Source organism: Xiphophorus couchianus, chromosome 7 (assembly GCF_001444195.1).
Source record: "Xiphophorus couchianus chromosome 7, X_couchianus-1.0, whole genome shotgun sequence".
NCBI classification, from domain to species: Eukaryota; Metazoa; Chordata; class Actinopteri; order Cyprinodontiformes; family Poeciliidae; genus Xiphophorus; species Xiphophorus couchianus.
Window position 1 is genome coordinate 31,136,335 of NC_040234.1, and position 22,610 is coordinate 31,158,944.

General features: G+C 37.9%; 1 protein-coding gene across 3 annotated transcripts in view; it reads left to right on the forward strand.

Annotated features, from left to right (window-relative positions):
• Nucleotides 1–22,610, forward strand: part of LOC114148041 (neuropilin-2-like) — a 119,793-nt gene that overhangs the window by 36,946 nt on the left and 60,237 nt on the right. For all 3 annotated transcript variants that reach the window (XM_028022956.1, XM_028022957.1, XM_028022958.1), the window contains exons 4-7: nt 7,900–8,127; nt 13,165–13,320; nt 13,413–13,582; nt 17,334–17,489. In XM_028022956.1, the coding sequence (XP_027878757.1) occupies nt 7,900–8,127; nt 13,165–13,320; nt 13,413–13,582; nt 17,334–17,489 (710 nt within the window). The remainder of the gene's footprint in view (nt 1–7,899; nt 8,128–13,164; nt 13,321–13,412; nt 13,583–17,333; nt 17,490–22,610) is intronic.

Genomic DNA, 22,610 nt, shown 5'->3' on the forward strand with positions numbered 1-22,610 from the left:
TAATTCAGCCTCCTGTACTCTGATATCCCAAACAAAATCCAGCTGTCCCCCTGAACTGACAGATCAGGCATTAATGCAGATCACTGCAGTGAAGAGGCACATGGTAACTCGGGAGGAACTGTTCAGGTGGGAGAATGTTTTGATAAGACAACTTTTAGTCACACCCTCAACAAACATGGTATTTGTGGAAGCATAGGAACAAGAAACCCATTGTTTAGAGAAATCCAAAAGAAGTCCTGTTTGCAGTTTGCCACAAGCCATCTAGGGAACAAAGCAAACATGTGAAAGAAGGTGCTCTGGTTAGATGAGACTATAAATTGAAATTCTGGCCTACATTCAAAATGTGACTGGCCATGACAAAACCATGAACAAGTCTCTCCAATCTTGCAAATTATTGGCTATAACCAAAACAAAAGCGCATGAATAGCCACTAAAGCCTGGTATATTAATCAGCTTTGAGTTCCCCACCACACCCACCGAAACAGCTCAGATTTACTCTAACACAACTCTGAATTCAAAGAGTACAATTTTAAAACCTTTGAAACTGTTATTTAAAGCATGGGCTGGTTTCTTCATGACTTCAACTAGTATATTTTACAAAAACACAAGAATAACTGTTTTCTCAGAAAATGGTGGGTTATATCTTTTTGTTTCCATTTCTACTCCGCCAACTTGTTCTTGTATTGCCGTGGTGCGTCACAAATGCTTGTTGTGATGGGAAACTAACATCCCCACCTTGAAGCATGGTGGTTCTTTAGTAGGGACAGGGAAGATGGTCAGAGTTAATAGGAATATGGTTGGAACTAAATACAGGGTAATCCTAGAAAAAAACCAGTTATAGGCTGCAAAAATTCTTGAGGCTAGGGCAGAGATTCACCTTCCAGCAGGACATTAACTGTAAACATACAACCAGAGCTAAATTTATATAATTATGATCATGGCACATTAATGTTTAAGAATGGCCCATTCAAAGTCCAGACATAGTGTGGTGGGAAACTAACAAGTCTTTACATGTGCAAAGAGTAGAGACAGACTCCCCCAAAAATGAAGTTATATTTGAAACGAGAGAAGCTTTTATAAAATATTGAATCAATTTGTCTAAATGCAAATTAATATCCAACAGCTTGAAGATTTAATTGTTAAGCTTTTATTATTATTATTTTTTTTTTCTTTTGGACATTTTCTATTTTATGAAACACTGGTGAGAAGTGTATTTCCCAGAAAGCTGTTTACTAGATAAAAAGTGTTCTCTGTGGCCTAAAACAGGAACTCTTGTAAACATAAATCAGCGTGAAAACCATTAAACTGATCTGTCTGATTTCTACTGCACTTGGGCTGGAAATAATGAGTCGTTACTGTAACAAAGTCGCTCTGTTTCAGCATCATGTGTTGCGATGTTGTTATTTTAGTTAATGGCTTTGTTTTTTTCTTTGTTCCCTTCATCCCCTCCAGTGAATTTTCTTCTTCGTCTTTGTCACAACTCCTGTCTGTTACTGGGAGGACTGGGAAGGTTTGCCAGTTTGGGTTAGGGCTTGCAAATATACAATGTAGTAATTATGCAGCAGACTTATAGATACATGAACACAAATACAAAATGGTGTATAACAAAATCACAAACATACACATAAACAATGGTAAATCAAATAGGCATGCCTTTCTTGTTGTTGTTGTTTACAATCCTGTTACTTAGTAACAGTAGTAAATTTCCAGCCAATATGAAGGCAGGCATGAGAATGTGATAGCCAATCAAATTTCACTGTCTGGGCAGTGTTCCCCTAGCTGTTATTGTGACCCAGAACTCGAGACATGCATGCGCGCACGCACACACACACACACACACACGCACCCATGCATGCACACTTGAATGCACTGATGCAGGCTGGATGGTTACTGACAAATGCGGGGCAGCTTGCATGTCTGCACGCAAATGTTAGTTCACACATGCAAACGTGCAGTTTTTTTAATTTATTTAGTTTTGGCTCACAAGGGGACATTGCAGGGACATGTTCTAATTTTACTTTTACTGTATTCCTGTAAATTAAACTTGAACTCAAAGTGACCCAGAACTGTTGGATGCTTAAATATTTAAACTAAAATTAACACTGTGCCCTGTGGGCAGCAGCTTTTGACCCGAATGAGATATGAATCAGTTTAGCTGAGTGAAGAGATTTTTTATTATTTTATATTTTCCACCTATACCAAATCTCACTTCCACACAGCAACTCAGTGGGTCGTGTAGTGGGGCAGTTATCGTGACAACCCCTTCCAATAACTGGTTTTGTTTGCATTCTATCCAGTGCCTTTAGGCGCTTCCTAACCGCTTCTGTCCCACTACTCATCAGCTCAGTTTATTAGTAAGTCTGACCAATCATATCGCTGCCTCCTCCCACCTCCAGCTCCCATTGAGGAAAGTGGTTCCAGATCTGACCCAGCAACCAGCCAAAGGTGCTCTGCAGAAACAACAATGAGATACTTGAAGAAACAGAACAAGCATTTATAGTGGAATTACTTCCTCTACATCACAACGTGTTGTGGCCTTTTAAAACTTAGACATTTGAATCACGGTAAAATGGTGTGTTAGAGAAGATGTCATCTTTTCATGTTAGAAAAATTAACCATTTTCATCAGTTTAATATGTGCCACTGTTCAATAACCTGACAGATTCAGCAGAAAGGTTTTCATCATCAGGAACAGAAAACTGTCTGATTGAAATTAAATATTCTGTTGTCCTCTGTTTGAGTTGCAGCTCTACTTTTAGCAACTTGCTAAAACTTGCTGTGTGAGTAAAACTAGCTTTACTAGTAACTAATCAAACTCTGCACATAATTGACCCGACACCGTGCTTGGTAAATTTTATAGTGTTTATAGGTTTCCAAACATCAGTCTTTGTTCTTCCAGACAATTTAATCAGAAACAATCAAAAAACCCACTAAAACATTTTTTGTACAAATATAGATCCATTTGACAGAAAATAAACAGACGGTGGCACCAAGAAGCTTAGCTAAAGTGAAGGAAAAACATGACAAAATGCAAATTTCATTACTTTTTTGCTAGACTTGCTGGGATGACAATGAATTTACATTAGAGCACCTGATGTTTATGTTTAGTATTATTCAAGTTGTTTGTTGTACGGTCAAAAAGTAAAACGAATCATCCACATAAATCATTCAAAGCCCCAAATTGTTATGGGATTCCTGCTCCTAGGACGTGTAAGTATACGTCTGACTGGAACTGTGTATTCTCTTTGCTTTGTTCTGCTGATTCAAGCTATTCACATACATTAAATCATTCATGAAATGTACTTCAAGTCATTCTTTGATCCACACCTGTTAACTTCTTGTATCTGGTTGTTCCGTTCAGAACACGGTCCTGTAGAGGAAATTAGCACCTTGAATTTTTGTCTATCTGAAGTTGAGATGTCTGGTAGTTCAGAGAAGTAGACACAGAGGGAAGAAAGTCTTTGGAAAGAGTCAGGAAAATCCTCAATTTTATCTAAATTTGTGTATGTCAAAACAGCTTCATGAATTACATCAGTGAGGTATTGCTGGATTTAAACTTTCAGTAAACGGAAGTGAGATTATTTTGCTGTTAATTGTCTTATGGCAGCTTGGTTGGAGTTTAGCTGCAAAGGCAGTTTTTAAAAAGAGAAAATAAATGTGGTTCCATAATAAATGCTGAAAGGTAGTTTCTGGCAAGTTTAAAAGCCCATACTTCAAATTTAAATAACAACCAGGTGTAATCCCAACCTCTAAAATGTTGTGGGTTTTCACGCTGGTTTCAGTGAACTGTGTGTGGTCGCCTGTAATGCATTTCTTTCAGTGGGTGTTTTACAGTAAATAACCTCTACATGTGCTTTGGTGTGTGTGCGTGGGCGCGTGCGCGCGCGGGAGGTGTGTGTGTGTGTGTGAAGATGGGCTGTAAATTTAGATTTTATCTTGCAAAGAACCTATAAGTGGATGTGTGCATGTCAGCTCACAGAATACACACAAACCTGAAAACTAACACATGGAGCAGACACAAAAACTCAAGTTTCAATGTCAGGATGTTTATGATGCAAAATAATGAGACTATTACAAATAACTTTAAAATTTATTACACATGTAACGTAACTTTTGCACTTTTTGTCAGCATGGTTTTACAGAAAAACAACCAAACCTGTTTGAAGGAAAATATAAGTACACATTTTAAGGTAACACAATACACACAACCCTTCCTTGTGTGATGTGATGATGAGAAAGCCAAAATATCAGGACAAAAATTCTGGATATCCACAAATCTGGTTCATACCTGATGTTTCAAGATTTCTCCTTCATCTGTTCTGTGACTTGAACAGATTAAACAAATATATGCAAGCGTAAACAACTTAGCAATATCCAGAAATCAAACCATTTTAGGGAGAAAACCTCTTCTGTGTACATCTAAAAGTATTTTGCTGTAAGATGTGTGTATCAACCCCAGAATAAAAGTAAAAGCATTTTAAGATGAGTCCATAATTTGTAACAAGATTTTGATTTGTGGAGACATGTTCTGTGGTCCGATTAATCTAGAATTGAGTTATCTGACCTTCATGAACATAAGCCCATTTGAAGAGAGAAGAGGGAGCCTGGAAATTGTGAGGACAGAAAACTATGAAGTATGGGGGTGGCAGCATGTTGTGTGGGTGTTTTGCTGCATGGAAAATTGATGCACTGTACAATATAGATGATATCATGACGAATGAACAATATGTGGAAATACTTAAGCAACATCTCAAAATATCAGCCAGGAAGATAAAGCTTGGGCACAAACAGGACTTCCAAATGGAAAGTGGCCCCAACCACACCACAAAGTGGCTTAAGAAGAACACAATTTATATTTCATATAAATGTCAGAAAGCCCTGATTTCAATCTCATTGAGCATTTTACTTGGAAAGATCAATGTTCTTCCAGTAAGAATGGACCAAATATTCATGTGAGCTATGATGTAAATGATGTAAATAACCAAAATATTATGAAAAGCAGAGTGCATTTAAGGTTAATAAAATTATCTAGACTTGATGGTGTGTGCCAAACTGACTGCTGCAGCTGGGCCAAAAGGTCCTCAGACAGAGGTTTAATTTAAGGGTGTGCATACTTGTACATATTATTGCAACTTAAAAAAAAAATTGCATAGTTCCTTCAAACAGACTCACAAATGATTTATAGGGGATATATATATTATTAGAGATGGGAAATGTTTTGAACAGATTGATCTTAATTTTGTTTTTTTGTATAACAAAAACCAGGCATACAAAACCATATATTATATATACATAAACCATATTTACTGTATATATTACTTTATTTTTGTCTCAATGTTGTATCCTTTGAACTTTAATAAATAAAAGTGGTTGCATGCCAACACATCATTTAAAGACATGCTGACAATCCCTGTCCTGAATCCCAGAGATCAACGAGACATAAGCATCAGATCTCCCCAGCAACACATACAGCAACAAGCTGTCAGCATGCTCCTTTCACAGTAATCCTGTTCAAACAGATACAATATAAGTAAAGCACAATAGGAAATAAAATGAGGTAGTGATAGGTGTTACTTTCAATGCAAAGAAGGGACAGATCAGAACAAGACGGGAGAAAGGAGGGCATAAGTAAGTGTTTTTTCCAGGCTCTATGAACATGAAGTAATGAGAGGGGAATAAAATTGCTGCCGGCTACAAAACTGGTCAGGCGTGCACTTTCCACATACACACACACACCTACTGACAGTCACGCAGCCCCCTAGCTATGCAGCGACTGCCTCTGCAGGGGGGCCAGACGCAGAAGAAACAGTGCGTTTATGTGTGAGCGTGTGTTTGTCTGTCACTGGGGTCACGCCGCTGCCAAGAAGATCATAATAAAAACAAGTCTGTCCAGAAAGTGCAGCAAAATATTATTTTATTCATTTTGATGGTCTGATATTATCAGATGTCAATATGTAGTTAAGACTGACGCTCACGCAAATGAGACAAGTGATAATATCAGGCTGAAAACATCAATATTTTTAGTTACAACCACAGAAGACTGAATAACCAAGGTGTTCAAAATTAAATAAATCACACATATGGTTATTACTTATAGCATCTTGTCAGTTTGTACGCGTGTAAAAATCTAGTTTCCATGGAGATCTCCAAGCAACCTTATCAAATTAAAGTCTTTAACTTTCGAGCTTTACTTCCACAGACATGCTGTGACTCCAACTGCCTTGTCGCTTACAATGAAAAATCAATGCGGTCATTTGCATTTGAAAGAGAAAGAGTCCAAGTTCTTTTTGAGTTTAAATCTCAAGCCCTTAATCAGCAAATGGACATGTTGTTGTTCAAAATTTTTTTTAAAAATCCTCACCCACTGCTACGATAAACACTATTTTGTGATATATTCATGCTTCTCTTCATTTATCGAAGCACAATAGGTAAGTACAATAGCAGACACCCAAACAGACTGGGGAGAAATGGGTTACAATAAGAGGCTTAGACAGTGTGTGTGTGTGTGTAGGCGTGTGTGTGATAGAATAAGGGTTTGGTCACACATGGTTGGCTAAGCTGGTATAATGGTCCAATTGGTGCGACTGTTCAGTCTATAGTGTGTGTGAATCTGAGAGTTAATAAGGGGGGTACATCTAGAAGGGCCAGTGAACTGCTGTACTCCACATGCATGATACAGTCTGCAGATTATCCGTTTCTTTGTCTGGTATTTATTATTTTTGAATAAATATTAAAAGAGGGTGACATTCCATTCATGCTTCACCAATTTCTGCAGGCCAACTTTCCCAGAACCTAAGCTACTTTTCCGGTGGTGGGCACCGTTAACTAAAAGTCAGTTGCGCTAACCCTAAAACACTAATCATAGTCATAATTCAATAAATATCTTGTTCTCTGTTGTCCGTGTTTTGTATTGTTTCTGTATGTTTCTTGTTTGAAACACGTTTTTGAGGGGAAAGAAAGAGAGGATCTGAGAAGAGGAAATGGAACTGCTGCCTAAAACTGCTATTTTTACCCATTTCAAAATAAGAGCATTAATATAAATGTCTGACTATGTGACAATTGATAACCAAAACACAGTTGTTTTACTTTTATTCAACTGAAAATTTATAAAAACAGAATTTATCTGACACATTCATTTACACAAAGCTAAGCATGCAAAGTTTTTTCAAAGTTAGCAAACCCTCTAAAGTGCTAAGAAAGAATTAGCACACTAATAGCACATTAGCAGATTAGCAGAAGTTTTCTGACTACTGTACTTTCCTATTGCTTTAGGTGACTTTCTGCAAAGCCAAAAGCTACTTTTAGCTCTTGTTGCTTTACGGGAAGTAACTGTTACTTTCACAATCTGAATACAAAAAGTGACCTGCATGTCCAAGAATGTGACCTGTGGGCTTCGAATAAAAAATATTAAGTCCCAGAGAGTAGCGTGTATGTTTCAAAAAATAGTGAGCTCCAAATGGCGACTGTTGCCTACAGAGAGAAAATTAATAATTTCCTGATAGTAATATGCAAGTTTTGAATAGTACCTTGTTACTTCCAGAGTTCTGGCACATAGTTAATCGCTTCTGAAACTGGCAAAACTATGTACAAAAAGTAAGTTCTGTATAGTAACTAATAAGAGTATTCCCCAAGTTTTAAAAAACATCTTTTATAACATCACACTAAAACACCAGAATCAGGTTCATGTCAAATCTTCTCTTCTATTTCAAATGACATCACTCAATATCTACCCACAAGCTTGCAAATAACGTGTGGAGTGATCATTCACTTCATACATGAGAAATCCACAGTATTCAATTTCTTGAAAAAAATAACATTATTTCACTTATTTTATAATTTAATCTGACCTTTCTGTGCCACTAAGATACATCTCCCTTTCTGCTTTGTCTCATCTTTCTAGGCTCAGACTGTTCTCGTAATTTCACAAGTCCCTCAGGCCTCATTGAGTCCCCGGGCTTCCCCGACAAATACCCCCATAACCTGGAGTGCTCTTTCATTATCATCGTGCCACCCAGCATGGATGTCACCATCACCTTCCTCATCTTTGACCTGGAGAATGATCCCCTGCCAGGGAGCGACGGAGACTGCAAGTACGACTGGCTGGAAGTGTGGGATGGACTCCCAGCAGGTACGGCATGACTTTAACTGATAAACCAACAAATTATCAAGTTGTTTTGTAGTAGCAGGAAAATGATCCATGGTTTTATTTTATTTTGTTAAATAAATAGAAAAAAGCATCCTCAACAGCTTAGCAACCTGAGGTTTGACTTTTATTCAATAACTTTTTACTGCTCTTACAGCAAAAAGTCAGACACTGTAGCTTAATCCATCCATCCATCCATTTTCTGTGCACCCTTGTCCCTTAGAGGGGTCGGGAATTGCTGGTGCCTATCTCCAGCTAACATTCCGGGCGAGAGACGGGGTACACCCGCCAGTCTGTTGCAGGGCAACACAGAAAACAAACAGGACACACAAACATGCACGCACACACTCACACACCATGCAGAAAGATTCCCGGGCTGGGAATTGAACCCAGGACCTACTTGCTGCAAGGCAACAGCTCTACCAACTGCGCCACTGTGCAGCCCTGCAGCTTAATCCACATAAGTAAAAAAAAATCTAAATCTGCCAGTAGAATTTGTACTTTTCATCAATATTCAATAATTACTAAAACAAGCTCTTACTTCATGCTGAAAAGTTACTTGTAAGTTAGTTTCGTCTTTCAAATTCAAGTGTACTAAGCCATTTGCATTAGACAGTAGACCAAAAATAGTTTGTAATGCTGTGTTTATGAAGTGTAACTTCTGTATAGCCTATTATAGCTTAATAATGCTGTCACCACCATGCTTGATGCAAGCAACAAACAAACTTCAGAGGCTTTCAAAGAACTATCTTTTTTGTACTGAGATTAAATTACACTCAAGTAATTAAATTCCAAAGGCTCTTTGTTGACTTTTTCTAGGTATTTCAGTGTATATGCATGCCACATTTTTAGGACACATGTATCCTTCTGCTTTCACTTCACAATAGTGAAATTTGCTATTTTGTATTTATCACACAAAATCGCATTAAAATAAATCAAAGTTTGTGGTTGCTAGATGGTAAAATGACTGCAAAAGCTAAAGGGCAGTGGATACTTTTGTGAGATACTGTATATTTGTATACTATTTTTGGTAAATCCATTGAATATTGTTCATGGAGATGTTCAGCACTACCTCACCTGCCTTCTGAGTCAGTACAGTGAAAAAGCGCCCTGCCTACATCCTTATTGACTGCAGTAGAGCCAAGACTATTTTAGCAGCTATGTGTTGGTAGATAAAAGCTAAGCTTACAGGCAGGATGCTGGCACCTGTTGTGGAAAAAATTTTAAAGGGGAAAATAAAATAGAAGATGTTAAGCAGAGGGACAAAAGGGATTGGAGGTGAGAAGGAAAATGGGAGATGGTGAAGATATTTCTGGTGTAGCTGCTTGAAAAATTGGGAGATTTCACAAGGAGTAATCCATAAGGTGCAAAGACCTTGTGTCTTCTTTCAAGCAATGGAATGAAAAGAACGAGCTGGAAGCGTTTGTGGAAAGGCAGCGAAAAAAATCCTCTGCAGCTGGAAATACAGGAACAAAGCAAGAGATGTTGGACTGAGGATCAAGGTCGGAAGATTTGTGGCTTGACTTCAGGAAAGGATAAACAGGATTTCTGAAAGCAGGACCAAAAAGTAGGAAAGGCGATTTGCCCAACGATTTTTTTTATTCGGGCTACTTCTCTCCTCATGAATGACTTCTAATTTCCTCTATTCTAAAAATGTACAGTACTGATCAAAAAGATTAACAGCTGCCAAGTCAGGAGAGGTTAAACAATTGATCGCCGAAAAGGAATCGAGCATCACAGAAAGGAGAACGTACAGCTGCCTGCAATGAGCTTTAGTGTAGCGATGAATTCAGCCTGCAGGGCAATGGCAAAGCAGGGCAGAGAAGAAATGCTGCTTACAAGGATGAAGGAATAAAAAGAAGCTGCTTCTTTCCAACATTTTAAGAAAAAGGAATAGAAGAAAATAAGGAGAAGTAAATGCTGTGGCAAACAGTAATGGAGGAAGACTCCAAAACAAGATGAAAGGGGACTGAATTTAATGGTAAGAGAAAAAAATGAAGGACTTTTGGTTTGTTCGTAGAAAGTACATGCTGGGTATCAAGTGACACCAGGTTTCAAAACCACAAATATTTTATGCAACACCCTTCCTACGATTTAAAATGTTTTTAATTAGATTCTGGACAGTGACCAGAGTTTCAGAGCTGCCCTCTGTCACTTTTTGCTGTGGACTGGTGGTCAGCTGGCTAATAAAAGCCAGCTTTTCCAGAAAGAGAAAATCATCTGCCTGGAAACATTTATGTTGTACTTACTCAAGTTATTCTTGTTTTGATGTTTAAATTTGGTTGATTTGAAACCTAAATGTTACAAAATCTATAAGGGGACAAATACTTTTGCACAGCAATAATATTCTGCAAAATATGCAATTGAAATCTACTTCAAGATTTTGTAATGGTTTTTAGTCTTTTTCTCTGAATGTGAAACTGCATTATTCAAAGTTATAAAATGGTGAAACTCATTTTGGCTCTAGGAGGAAGAGTGAGTGGGGGAAAAAAGACTCTGAGACAGTATTGTGTTAAATCGCAGTGGCAAAGGGAGTAGATGCCAAAAGACGACCTTAAATCAATTTATTCGGTTAATGGGAGCAGACATAAACAGCCTCAGAAGTCAGTTTTCACTCGATTAAACAACAAATCAAATAAGGCAAGAGAGAAAAAACTGAAAGATAAGCTTAAACTGTTCCTATATTTACTTCAGTGTACACACAAGCATTGCTATGCTTAGATTTTATCTCCTCAGATGAACTGACTAGTCAACTGTTTACTTTCAGGCTCATCTATCAACCTTGGGGATGGAATGGAAATGAGATGAGCCCTGTCTGTAAAACAAGCTGTAAATACACAAAATCTTGTTAGAGAAATGTAATTGCGCTGTATTTTACTTTCGCTTTGTTTTGCTTGTCTTTTTTCCTTGTTTTCCCCGCTCCTCGCCACCAACAAGAAAAGAGTTATTGCCATTGTCAAGAGACGTATTTCAAATATCCAACAATTCCAAAAGGGAAGGGAAAAAAATCAATAGTGCTGTTCGATCGCCAGCTATTTTTTCTCCTCCTCCTCCTCTTCCTCCTCCTTCTCCTCCTCCTCTTCATGTGTATATCTCTGGAGCTGGGAGTTTGCAGGATGAATGTTGTACTATCTCATCACACACCCTCCCTTTTTCACACACACACACACACACACCTCTGGCCTTTGAATCACAATCATCTGTTTACGTTGAGGCATTGACATTTTGTGGTACAGTAGTCTGCTAGAGAGGAAAAAAACAGCACAAGGAGTCGCTTAGATCTTTGGATTAATACGTAAACTCGTGTACATTTTTAGTGTATGTTGTAAAACCGTGTTTAGTTCAGAGATGGAGATGATAGATGAAGGGAAGAGGGGTGATGACACCAGGAGGATGAGCAGACGTCGCTGCTGGAGGGAGTGATAGAGATGAGTGATAAAACAGTGCAAGTAACAGCAGATAGAGACAAATTTGAGGGTTAAGGGATGAAGGGATTTGAAGATAGATCTCTATCTCAACACGAGAGGGATCTTGTGTGACTGACATGGTTAAAGGTTTCTGTCATGAGTCTGAGGACTACAATGTTTCGCAGAAGTATTTACAGCCACAAACTTCAGTCTACCTTTATTTTTTTTAAAGTTATAGACACCACAATGTGGTGCATAATTGTGAATAAAAATCTGAAAAATTTAAGTAAAATCTGCAATTACCCCATTAATGCTGGTACCGCTCAACATGATTCAACAAAACTAAATAGAAGATACAAAATCATTGAAAAGGACCCCTTGTGTGAAATTTACCCTCAGTATGAATTCAGTTGTTCTGTGAAGACTTCAATGTTTTGTTAGAGAACATTTTGTTAGTCATGCACCGCACAAATCTGGTTTTAAAGAAAAGAGTAGCAAACTTGAAAGGGTGTGCCCTGTTTAGCTTCAACTGTATTCAAACTTTTTGGCATAGAGCTCTTTGTGGTTTGAAACCAACACTGTGGATCACCTGGAATACATCCTGGTGGTGGCCACATCATGCTCTGGATATGCTGTCCTTAAGGAGGAACTGGAACGATATATAGAGCTAAACAGAAGACAAGAAAAAATAGAATCTGCAGATAATTTGAGACTGGGTTGAATGCTTAGCTCCAGCCAGAAAACCGGTCTCAACATACAGCCAAAGTAACAATGTGGTGGTTGAACACAAAATTATATTCACATGTTGGCCCAGACTTGAAAATTGATGTTCACAGATGCTCTCCATCCTATGTGACTTAACTGGAGCTATTTTGCAAAAATTAATAGGTGAATTGTAGTCGCTAGATGTACAAAGCTCACAGAGAGAAAGCCTAAAAAGAGTTCCAGCTGCAACTTAAGTGAATCCAGAGAGGTTGATACAAATGCATGCCTCAGTTTCAGATTTTACATCCAAAATTCTTTGAAAATCTTATGTTATTTTCCTGCCACTTCAGAATCCTGCTCCACATTGTTTTGTACTGTCACTTAAAATCTGGACAAAATCCAGACGTTTGTGTTTGCAATATAAAATGTAAAATAATCAAGGAACACTGTAAACACTGTAATTAATCTGTTTATGTTAATGTTATGGCATTGCACAATCTAAAATAAAAGAGCAGGGGAACCACATAAATATTTGAGTTGATACCAAATACTTACATTTATGGTGCATGTTGTAAAAATATTTTAGTCTAGAAGTGAAGATGATAGATAGAAGGCAGAGATATAAAGACAGGAGGAGTATGAGCAGACTTCGCTGCTGGAGGGAGTGATGGAGATGAGTGATAAAACAGTGGAAGTAACAACAGAGGAAAATCTGTGGGTTATAGGATGAAAGGATTTGAAAATGTTTCTGAGGAGGAGTGATATCTTGTGTGACTAACACAGTCGGAGGATTTGGTTAAATGACTGTCTAATATTTAAAGGAAAATTGGCAAACAGTGTCCAATTTTCTGGCAAATTACATTTTTAATGGCAAAATTGGTTAATCTACGGATTCTTATTGGATTAACAGTGGGCCCTCTGATTGGCCGATACTGTGGGACCAAAGTACCTCCTGAAATCCAATCATCCACTGGGATCCTCTCACTGGCTTTCCACACTGACATGGCTGTGGCTAAAGATGGCTTCTCTGCTCGATACAACATGACGCACAAGGAAGTCAGCGAGAGTAAGTTTGAAGTCTTCAGTTGTGCTTCAGAAGTAAAACATGAGTTTTGGTCTTAATCATTTCCTCCCAACATCTCTCCCACCCATGTTTAGCTTTCCACTGTAGCAATGCCTTAGGAATGGAGTCAGGAAAGATCACAGATGAGCAGATCATGGCTTCTTCAAGTTTCCATGATAGAAATTGGCTGCCACGTCAAGCCCGACTCAATAATGAAGAAAATGGGTGGACGCCTGCTGAAGACAACAACAGGGAGTACATACAGGTATGAGTTTGCTGTTAACTCTGGTCATGAACATATTAAGTAGAACGTTTTTTAAAGCCAATATCTTGAAAATTCTTTTAACATTAAAAAACCTATACATTTTGCAAAGTTGCCTGGTCTAAAAGTGTTGTAAGGTTAGATGTAGTTAAAAATTCACAAGTTCTGCAAAAACGTCAGATGAAAACAATGCACAAATTCCAAATAGCATAAGTCTAAACTCGATGATTTTGTATTTATGGGCAGTTTCATTCTTTTCTCAGTTAACTGGCCACCTTTTTTGCACTGGACAGTTTCGGGTAAAACATACACATACCTAGACATCTAAAAATTATGTAAAACCAATTTTAGATGCCAAAAGCGTTTTAATTTTTAAAGCAAATGATTAACAGAAGAGGCTTTTCCTGCCAATCCTTACAAAAAAGCAAGGCTTTTCTGATCTTGCTCTTATTGTTGTCAAATCTAAATGAGGTTTGTAGAGTCTGTCGTACAGCTCTTGTGTTTTTCATAATTTCTCTGAACGTTGTACTGTCTGCCCTTGGGGTGATTTTCCTGGGACATTAACTCCTGGGAAGATTGGCGTCTTTCTGCACTTAAATTGTTTTTAAATGGCCTTGTAATCCTCCCCTGATTGATGGGCACCAGATAATTTTTTTTTGTCTTTGTTCATTGGTGATATCTTTTAGCTGTGTCATTGTGTTAGCACACAACTGCAAAACCTCCTGATCTTAGAGCTGGTCAGACTTGCGTATGTTCAATTAATCGCGTAAAGTTGATCAGGACAGCTGTACTTAGTCTTTCCTTCATGTTGGAAGGAAGAGTAATTCAGTAACATATAACACAAGGGTTTTCTTTAAGTCATCACATCAGAACTTTAGCTTCTTAGATTAGATTGTATCACTAATTTGAAACGCTATGCCTTAAATAGTACTTCTGTCATAACATGTCTAAAAACCTTCCTGTATCTAACCTAAAAGCAGATGGCGTGCCAACTTTTGCATCATCTTTCATCCACAGTTGACATAATAACTCTATCACTGATATATTTGTGTCAGGGTTTGAGGGAGAGATAGCTGTGAGTGGGAGGGAGGCATAGTGGTGTTTGGGTTTAGCTGCACGGGTGTGTGAGGCATTGTTTCCGGCGTTCTGTCACAGTGCCAGCTTTGTTCTGTCCCTGAGCTAAGCTTGAGTTATGAGGCTGTCTGGCTCAGAGAGAGAAAGTGAAGGTGAGGTTTAGCCCGGGCAGCCAGAGAGGGGACTTTTCGAATAGGCGCACACTGTAAACAACAGATTATGCTGCTGGTTGGCAACTTTGGATAGTCTTCCAAAGCCTGCCTAGAGCTTCAGGTTTGTCAGAGGCCAGCACACCAAAAGACAGATTGGTTTAGTTTCAGATTGGTTATCTTTTGTGATTTATGATCTTTACAAGCATACCTGTAATCATGATGCAGGAGGCTTTACTAATGCTTTCAAAAACACTGTTGTATCATTGCATATTTTTCTTGCCATTTTCATGTGTGATCATAAACCCTTATTTGGATTTAAAGTGTCAAAAGTACCTAAAACAGCTCCGAACTGAGCAGACTAAAAACTAATTGAACGATTTTGAGCGAAAAATGTAATAAAGATGTTTTGTATTGCCCATAAAGACCTACCCTAACCTTTTCAAGGCAACATAATACGTCACCTACCAGAATGTATTTTGATGCCAGGTCTGCACAGGGCCAGAGACCTTTAGCTACTTTATCACTTTTAGCTACTTTGTTTTGCCACTGAACAAACAGTGACAGAACCTTGATGAGTGCATATTCTTCACTTTCAGCAGGTTTCTTCTAATTACATCGTACCACTTATGGTGTCTAAGACCCCAGAGTGTATGTGTTATTTTGCTGCGAGAAATTTCTATTCCATTCTTTTCTATTGTTTTGTACACTCACTGAGGTGCAGTACAGATTGATGGCGGAGTTCTTGTGGCTCCGTTATTCTAACAGCTCTGTGATTGATGAGGAACCCTCCCTGGGAAAGCTCACTTAGCATTTCTCCCTCTTTCATTTGTTCTTCACCTCTGTTCTTTCCTTTCTTATTCTCCCTCTCCTTCTACCTTTCTCCTTACTTCTCCATCTCCTCTCCCCTCATCCTCTGCCCTGAACTATTGATTAGTTGTCTTGCTATATCTTGTTCTTGCCCTACCAGTGCAGAAACGCGCGTGTGTGTGTTGGAAGTAATCTAAAACACCTGTCTTCTTGACAGATAACAAACGCAGCAATTTCCCTCCCCCGGTGTTTTGTACTTTACCCATGTGGGACATAACAGTGCACATTCACACAGCAGTCTCAGATTAATCAGCAGGTTTCAACAGCTCCTTTGGAGGAGAATAAATGTTTTGACCAACAGTAGGACCTTTCTCATCTTTTCCTCTCTATTTGTCTGTCTTAAATTGAGATACCTTAAGCCTGAAGCTGATGTGTTTTAGTAAGAAATCTTCAAGTGCAGCAGCTCTAACATTTTAGTATCAGTTGTGATTCATTTGTACTGAATTTTTAAATTGGGTTGTGAGTTTTGTAAATGTAACTTCAAGTTTTAACTGTACAAATATTTAATCAGATGCACTCGCAGTACACCTAATTATCAGTAGTAGTAGAATTTATTTCTTAAAAAAAGCAAATCATAATTTGTAATCTTTAAAGAACAAAACATCTAGATTTTTTAAGCTAATGACCTGGTATATTTAAGTACAGAAAAAGCAAACATAGGCTTTATAGTCTGCCTTATTGATTAAAATCCACTCAAATTTAGAAAAATGGAAAATTCTAACATGAAAATGTGTAGAAGACCCTTTGTGAACATTGTACAGTTTCTTATGATTTAAATAATGTCTAATATACATATGTAGATCATTTTTACTACGTTTTTGTAACCTTTCACAGTGTCAGAGAAAACAATTAGAGCACTGTTTAAAGATGAGAATTAGCCTTTAAAAGCAAGACCATAAATAACTTATGAAGTCGCAAAGAAACAAGAGTAATTATTTCCCAAAATCTAATTTTAATATAAAGAAAAACAGTGAATTCTTACACATGATGATGGAAATGCTGCTCCATTATAAAAACCTTGTTTTTAGAGTATATTTTTTGGTAGTATTATGGTTTATGTCCAGTGTGCTACATATGTAACTAGACAAGTTGGATTTTTTGATCAAACAAAGAATTCAACACAATAGTGAATAATTATTTATAAAACTCTAAAAACATTGAGTATTATCGCAGAATGGCATAAAATAGGCCTATTTACATACCCATGCCATTCATCTTTAAATAATTTTCTGTTAATAAATAAGCAGTTGTTTTCTATTTTTACGATCTTCAAGAAAATTTGTGAAAATGCTATTCTTTATGTTGAATTTATGAATAGATTTTGTAAAATGCTCAGCAATGTTGCATTGTTCACATTGCTGCTTTAGCGACAGAAAAAATCTGTTGGACCTCTGTATATTTAATACAACACAGCCAGTAGAATAGCAGACACACAGCTTAACATCTACAATTAGCATGGGAGGTGATTATTCTTATTGTATGTGAGGAAATTAAAAAGAGCCGCGGGTCATAACCATTGATTTGCTGAGAGAGAGTCTCAGCAGTGCAAGAAGCACAAAGAAGCAGAGAAAGGAGGAGGTGGAAAAAAGCAGAAAGATGCAAAATGCTGGAGTACAACACGTCAACTTCCTAAGGCTAAATCCGTCTTCTTTTACCAACAGGTGGACCTCCATACTCTAAAGGTCCTCACAGGGATCGCCACTCAGGGCGCCATCTCAAAAGAAACTAAGAATATTTATTATGTTTCCTCCTTCAAACTGGAAGTGAGTACTAATGGAGAAGACTGGATGATCTACAGGCATGGGAAGAATCACAAGGTGAGTAGAACAGCTGGTTACAATTGGAAAACATTTGTGATTGTGTACTTCATCTACACTTTTTCACATATTGCAACATTACAAACACAAATAATGTATTTTGCATAGATTTTAAATGATAGGCACCCACTAAGTGAAATTTAGTTCATCCAATCACATTCAGAAGTCACGTAATTGCTAAATTCAAAGTGTGTCCATGATGCAGTTTATTTCTACTGGAAACACAGCTGTTCTGTGAAGGTATCAATGGCTTGTTTGAGAATATTAGTTTACAAAAAGCTGGAGTAATTGACACACCAAACAGGCCATGGATGAAGTTGTGCAGAAGTTGAAAGCAGGGCGTACAGTGAAACGTCCAAAGTATTTTTTTGAAAGAGTGGAGAGAAGAAAGCCATTGTTGGGGAAAAAAATAAAATCATGGACTAGTCAAAGTTCAGACCCACATCCAACTTAGAATTTGTGTCAAGACCTGACAACTGATGCACTTCCTATCCTATCGTACTGGGCTTGCATTGGCAAAACTTTCTGTCTATAGATGTGAACAGCTGGTAAACAGATTATCTCAAATGACCTGCAGTTTAACTACAAAAGGTTGTTCTAAAAAGTATTGAATCAGGAATAGAAAAACTGCTTCACACTGTTTGAAATTTTATTTTTAAAATGTTTTGCATCATTTGTCCTTTTCCTTCCACTTTACAGTGCAATGCAGATGTCTTGCATCACTTGCAAGGCACCATACACAGATGTAATTGACCACAAACCAAAATTTTAACCAATGTCTCCAATTAAACTGTTCAACTGGCATTCAGCTGGAGCCCTTTAAAGGTTTACAACCAAGTCTAAAAGAGAGAACTGGTATCTCCAAGCCTGAAGCTGACTCGACTGTAAATGCATTTATACTTTCTTCAATTCTGTTTTTCACATCACATCTGTTTCGTGTTACTTTCTGGTCAGAGCTCTGCTGAATGGAAACATGGCTGAGCAGGTCCCTGAGTTGTTTCTGCCAGAGGTGTAAAATCATGATATATCTTCAGTGGGCATGCTGCAGTTTTGCGGTTTCAAGGTAGAAACAAACCAGGCAGCTTTTTGGGTCTTAATGGGTAAAAACGTAATCCAATTAGAAGAGTAGTTCAGTGGCTGTGGTTGTTTTTTTCCATTGCAACCATTCTTCCCCATGTCTGTGGTCACACTGTGGTCTATCCCCACGTCTAGCCTTGTGCTATAAACGCTTATTCCTTAACGAACGCTAATGAATGCACATACTAGCGGATGCATGTGTTTTGCTTAGTGTGACCATCTGGGGTCTCTTTGTGAACTAAAGATCCCATAAGACTCCCAGAGAAATGATAAATGGATAAAACAGTGAAGGAAATGAAACATATGGAAATGACTGAGTGAAAAGAACCTAAAGAAATTCAGTCTCCTGCTAATGTGTTCAGCAGCTTTAAAGATGAACAGAAGTTTCCACCTTTTATCATCTCAATAAACATGAAAATTAGCAAAACTTGCAGGATTCGTATTGCAATTAGGATTTACATAAACTGTTATGTAGTTTTAATGTATTTCATTCAGCAACTGCAGTTTAATGGCATGCTGACACCAGATTTGATACAATAATAATAATTTTAAAAATCCAACACGCAAAACAGATTAATGACCAGTGCTTCCAGATTATTCGCTGGTGTTACCGCCCATAATCCTCCTTGATTCCCCAATAACACTAGAAAGGCGCTTCGAGCTGAATACCAACAGATACACAGAATGGGAGGTGTGTGTGTGTGTGCGTGTGTGTGTGGTGAGAATGTGTCTAGAATAAATCATCACCAGCTTGTGGTAGAAAACATTTGGTGCTGGTAAGGATGTTTTGACTCTTTTTGCTCCCTAGTGCATACTGCCGTTAAGATGATCAGGATTTTCACTCACTTCATTAAATCTCGGTCTGAGAATCATTATCTCATTGTGAAAGAATGGATGCAAAATAAATATTTAGAATTACAGAACTGTTTGCAGCTTTGATTTAAACTTAATTACCAGTTTGTGTAACAAGTTGGCCATTTATCACTAAAAACAAATTAAAATGTATGTCATAAGAGTTTGAATCTTTCTAAATTATGGGATTGAACTGACTTCATATTTGTGCGAGTTACATCATTTGTTTTCTAATGTGCATTGAGATATTTACTGTAAGCTATGCTACATTTATAAATTGAGTGAATGTCAACTAATTCACTTAAACACATTGCTTGTCCTCTGTGAAAATTACTTAACTAGCCTTTGAAACAGTTCTGCGTCTTGGTTTTTAGTCATTTTGTTCACAAATGTTCAGACTCTTTGTTTTTGTAATGACACATTTATCCATCAGTGTTTTTGTTAAACTTTTTATCTTCTACTCTCCTTCTCTTTCTCCTAAAATCTCTTCATCTATCCAATTTTACATTTAATATCCGTCTTCCCCTTCTTGTTGCACCTTCTCCATCCCTCTTTCCTTCCATCCCTCAGCACTCTATATTTAATGCTTTCTTCCGCTGCTTTGTGTCTGAGAAAGTCATCAGCATTTGCTGTTCAACTTTGATACAATGATTCTTAGAGGTGTTCCGAAATAACTAGTAAAAGTAAAATTATTCAATAAATGGGAGACACAATGATTAAAAGTTTCTAAATAAAGCTATTAAGTGTGCAATTTTCCATGTAAATGCAATACTTACAGAAATTAAACACGCATACTCAAAGATAGGGGTTTTTTTCAACCTCATTTTTCTTGCATGTTAACATTTGTCTCACATGAGTGGCCCTTAATAAACCATCCACTTCACTCCAGTCAGTCACTTAAACATCTGGGAGGCAGCCCATAGGGGTGGTGCTGCTGTCACACAACATCCTGATGATTTGTGTGATCTTTAATGGTTTTGATAATGTCGTTTAATGCCTGTTTTGAACCAAAAGGGACTCAAACTGACTTTAACACGAAGGATAATGTTCAGATATATTTGCCCCTATTTGGAAATGCTGTACTGTCAGGAAAAGCACAGCTCTTCAGAGAACAAAGCATTGAAAATTTAATTAGAAATGTTGGCTGAAATACACAACATTTATTAAAAATTATTTTAAAAATTTATAGTTGCACCTAAAGACCTAAGACAACATAGAAAAAGAAAGCGGCAGGACCAAAAATGTTGAGACATATTATCAACATTTCAAGGCTACTACATCACTCTTACAACACCATTGTGGCAGTACTGGTGGATAAAATAAAAGGCAGTTTTTAATATGAAAAACATGCTCGATTTCCCAGGACAGCACGATCCTGGGGGTAGTGCAAATTTCCAAAATTAAAAAAAAAAAAGGAAAATATAATTTTTTCCATTGTTTTTTTTGCACATCTCTCGTGTACATTGTACAGTGTAAGCGCTGTAAAAAATGCTTGCTGCACAACAAAAGTGGTGAATTTGAGGTTTGATGTTTGACTTGCACAAAAAAAAAGAAGAAAAACTCATACTGGTCCAACCTGAGCTGAGTAATACTGAACACAAAGTCTTAAAAACATTTTTTAAGCAAGACCCGGTTCTGAATGCAGTATTGCTCTCAGTGGCTTTAACAAAAAACAATGTTTACAAAAACATTTTTTTAACTTTTTATTTATTTACACTATTTATTTATGGTTGGTGCAATTGGTAGCATTGTTGCCTTGCGGCAAGATAGTCTTGGGTTTGAATCCTGACTTGTTGTCTTTCTGCAAGACGTTTTCATGTCCCCCCAGTGCAGACTCCCTCCATCTGGCTTCCTCCCGCAGTCCACACACAACTTTTTGGTAAATTGGTTTCTCTAAATTATCCTCAGATGTGAGAGTGTGGATAGTTGTCTGCGTGTTTCTGGAGAGAGTAGAATTCATTGTTTTAAGAATCATCAGAAATCCTCAATATCATGAAACAGAAAAGCAGTCAAATCTGGCTATCGCATTTTGTTCACAAAGTTGGAAAACATGATAAGGTCTTATTCTGAGACATACAGCTTGCATCTTAAATACGTTGAGACATTCTGCTGACTTTCCTTTTAATAAATGTAAAAGCAACCCAGTTGTAATCATGCAGTTCTCAGAAATGCTGGCAGACTTCTCTGTGGTCATTGCACCACTGGAACCAAGCCAAGTCATATATATAAAAAAAAGCTTTATTCAAGAGGAACAAAGATAGATGAAGGAATGCAACATGAGAAAGGAGCAAGAGGTACTTTGAAATGAAAAACATGAACAATATTTGGATAACAGAAAGGAAATAAAGTGCAAAATGTTAGGTTGTCAAGCATTAAACTGATAGAAAAAAATGAGCTGTGAAGAGGGCGGAAGAGAGCTGGAAGCCAGAGGGAGAAAAACGAGGTTCAGAGGGGAAGAGGTGAGTGAAGGGAACAGGCTGACAGCGGGAAGAAGTGTTCATAAGGGAATCACAGAGCAAAAGAGAGAGAGATGGATGGATGAATTGAGGCAAGAAGGAGAGCGGGAATAATGAGAATAGCAGACAGGGGTGTTGACCACAAATCCCTCAGGATAAATTGGAGGTCTCAGCAACACAGCCTGGAAGCATGTCAGGAAGAGGAAAGAAAATAAAACGACGGAGTGAAGGGAGGAAGGTTGGGAGGTGAGGGAGAAGGAGAAAGAAGTGGAGAGATGAATCAGTGACAAATGAAGACAGAAAAGCTGAGACCAGAAGAGAGAAACAAGACAAAGGGAGATATTACAAAGGTGCCAACTGTAATTTTGTCTTGGAGACTTGTCACACACACACACACACACCCACTCACACACCCCTGTAGCTGTCACAGAGAGGTAAGCTCCATGAAGTCCCTGAAGTGCATATTTGTCCTGGTGTGAGGAAATGGGAGGAGATGTGGGAGGCATTTTACTATTTTATAACTTGATGCACTCACACACACACACACACATACATAGAGAGCAGAGTCAGCACGGACATTTGCATAATTCAGCAGGTCTCTGTGGGTCGACTCTGGCTGAATGACTCTGGCCCTACAGGCTCCTGACAGACACACGCATATTCACCTGTACTTCAGTATAGCCAAGATGAACATATCTTACGTTAGTTTCCTCCACTTAACGTAATTAGTCTGCAA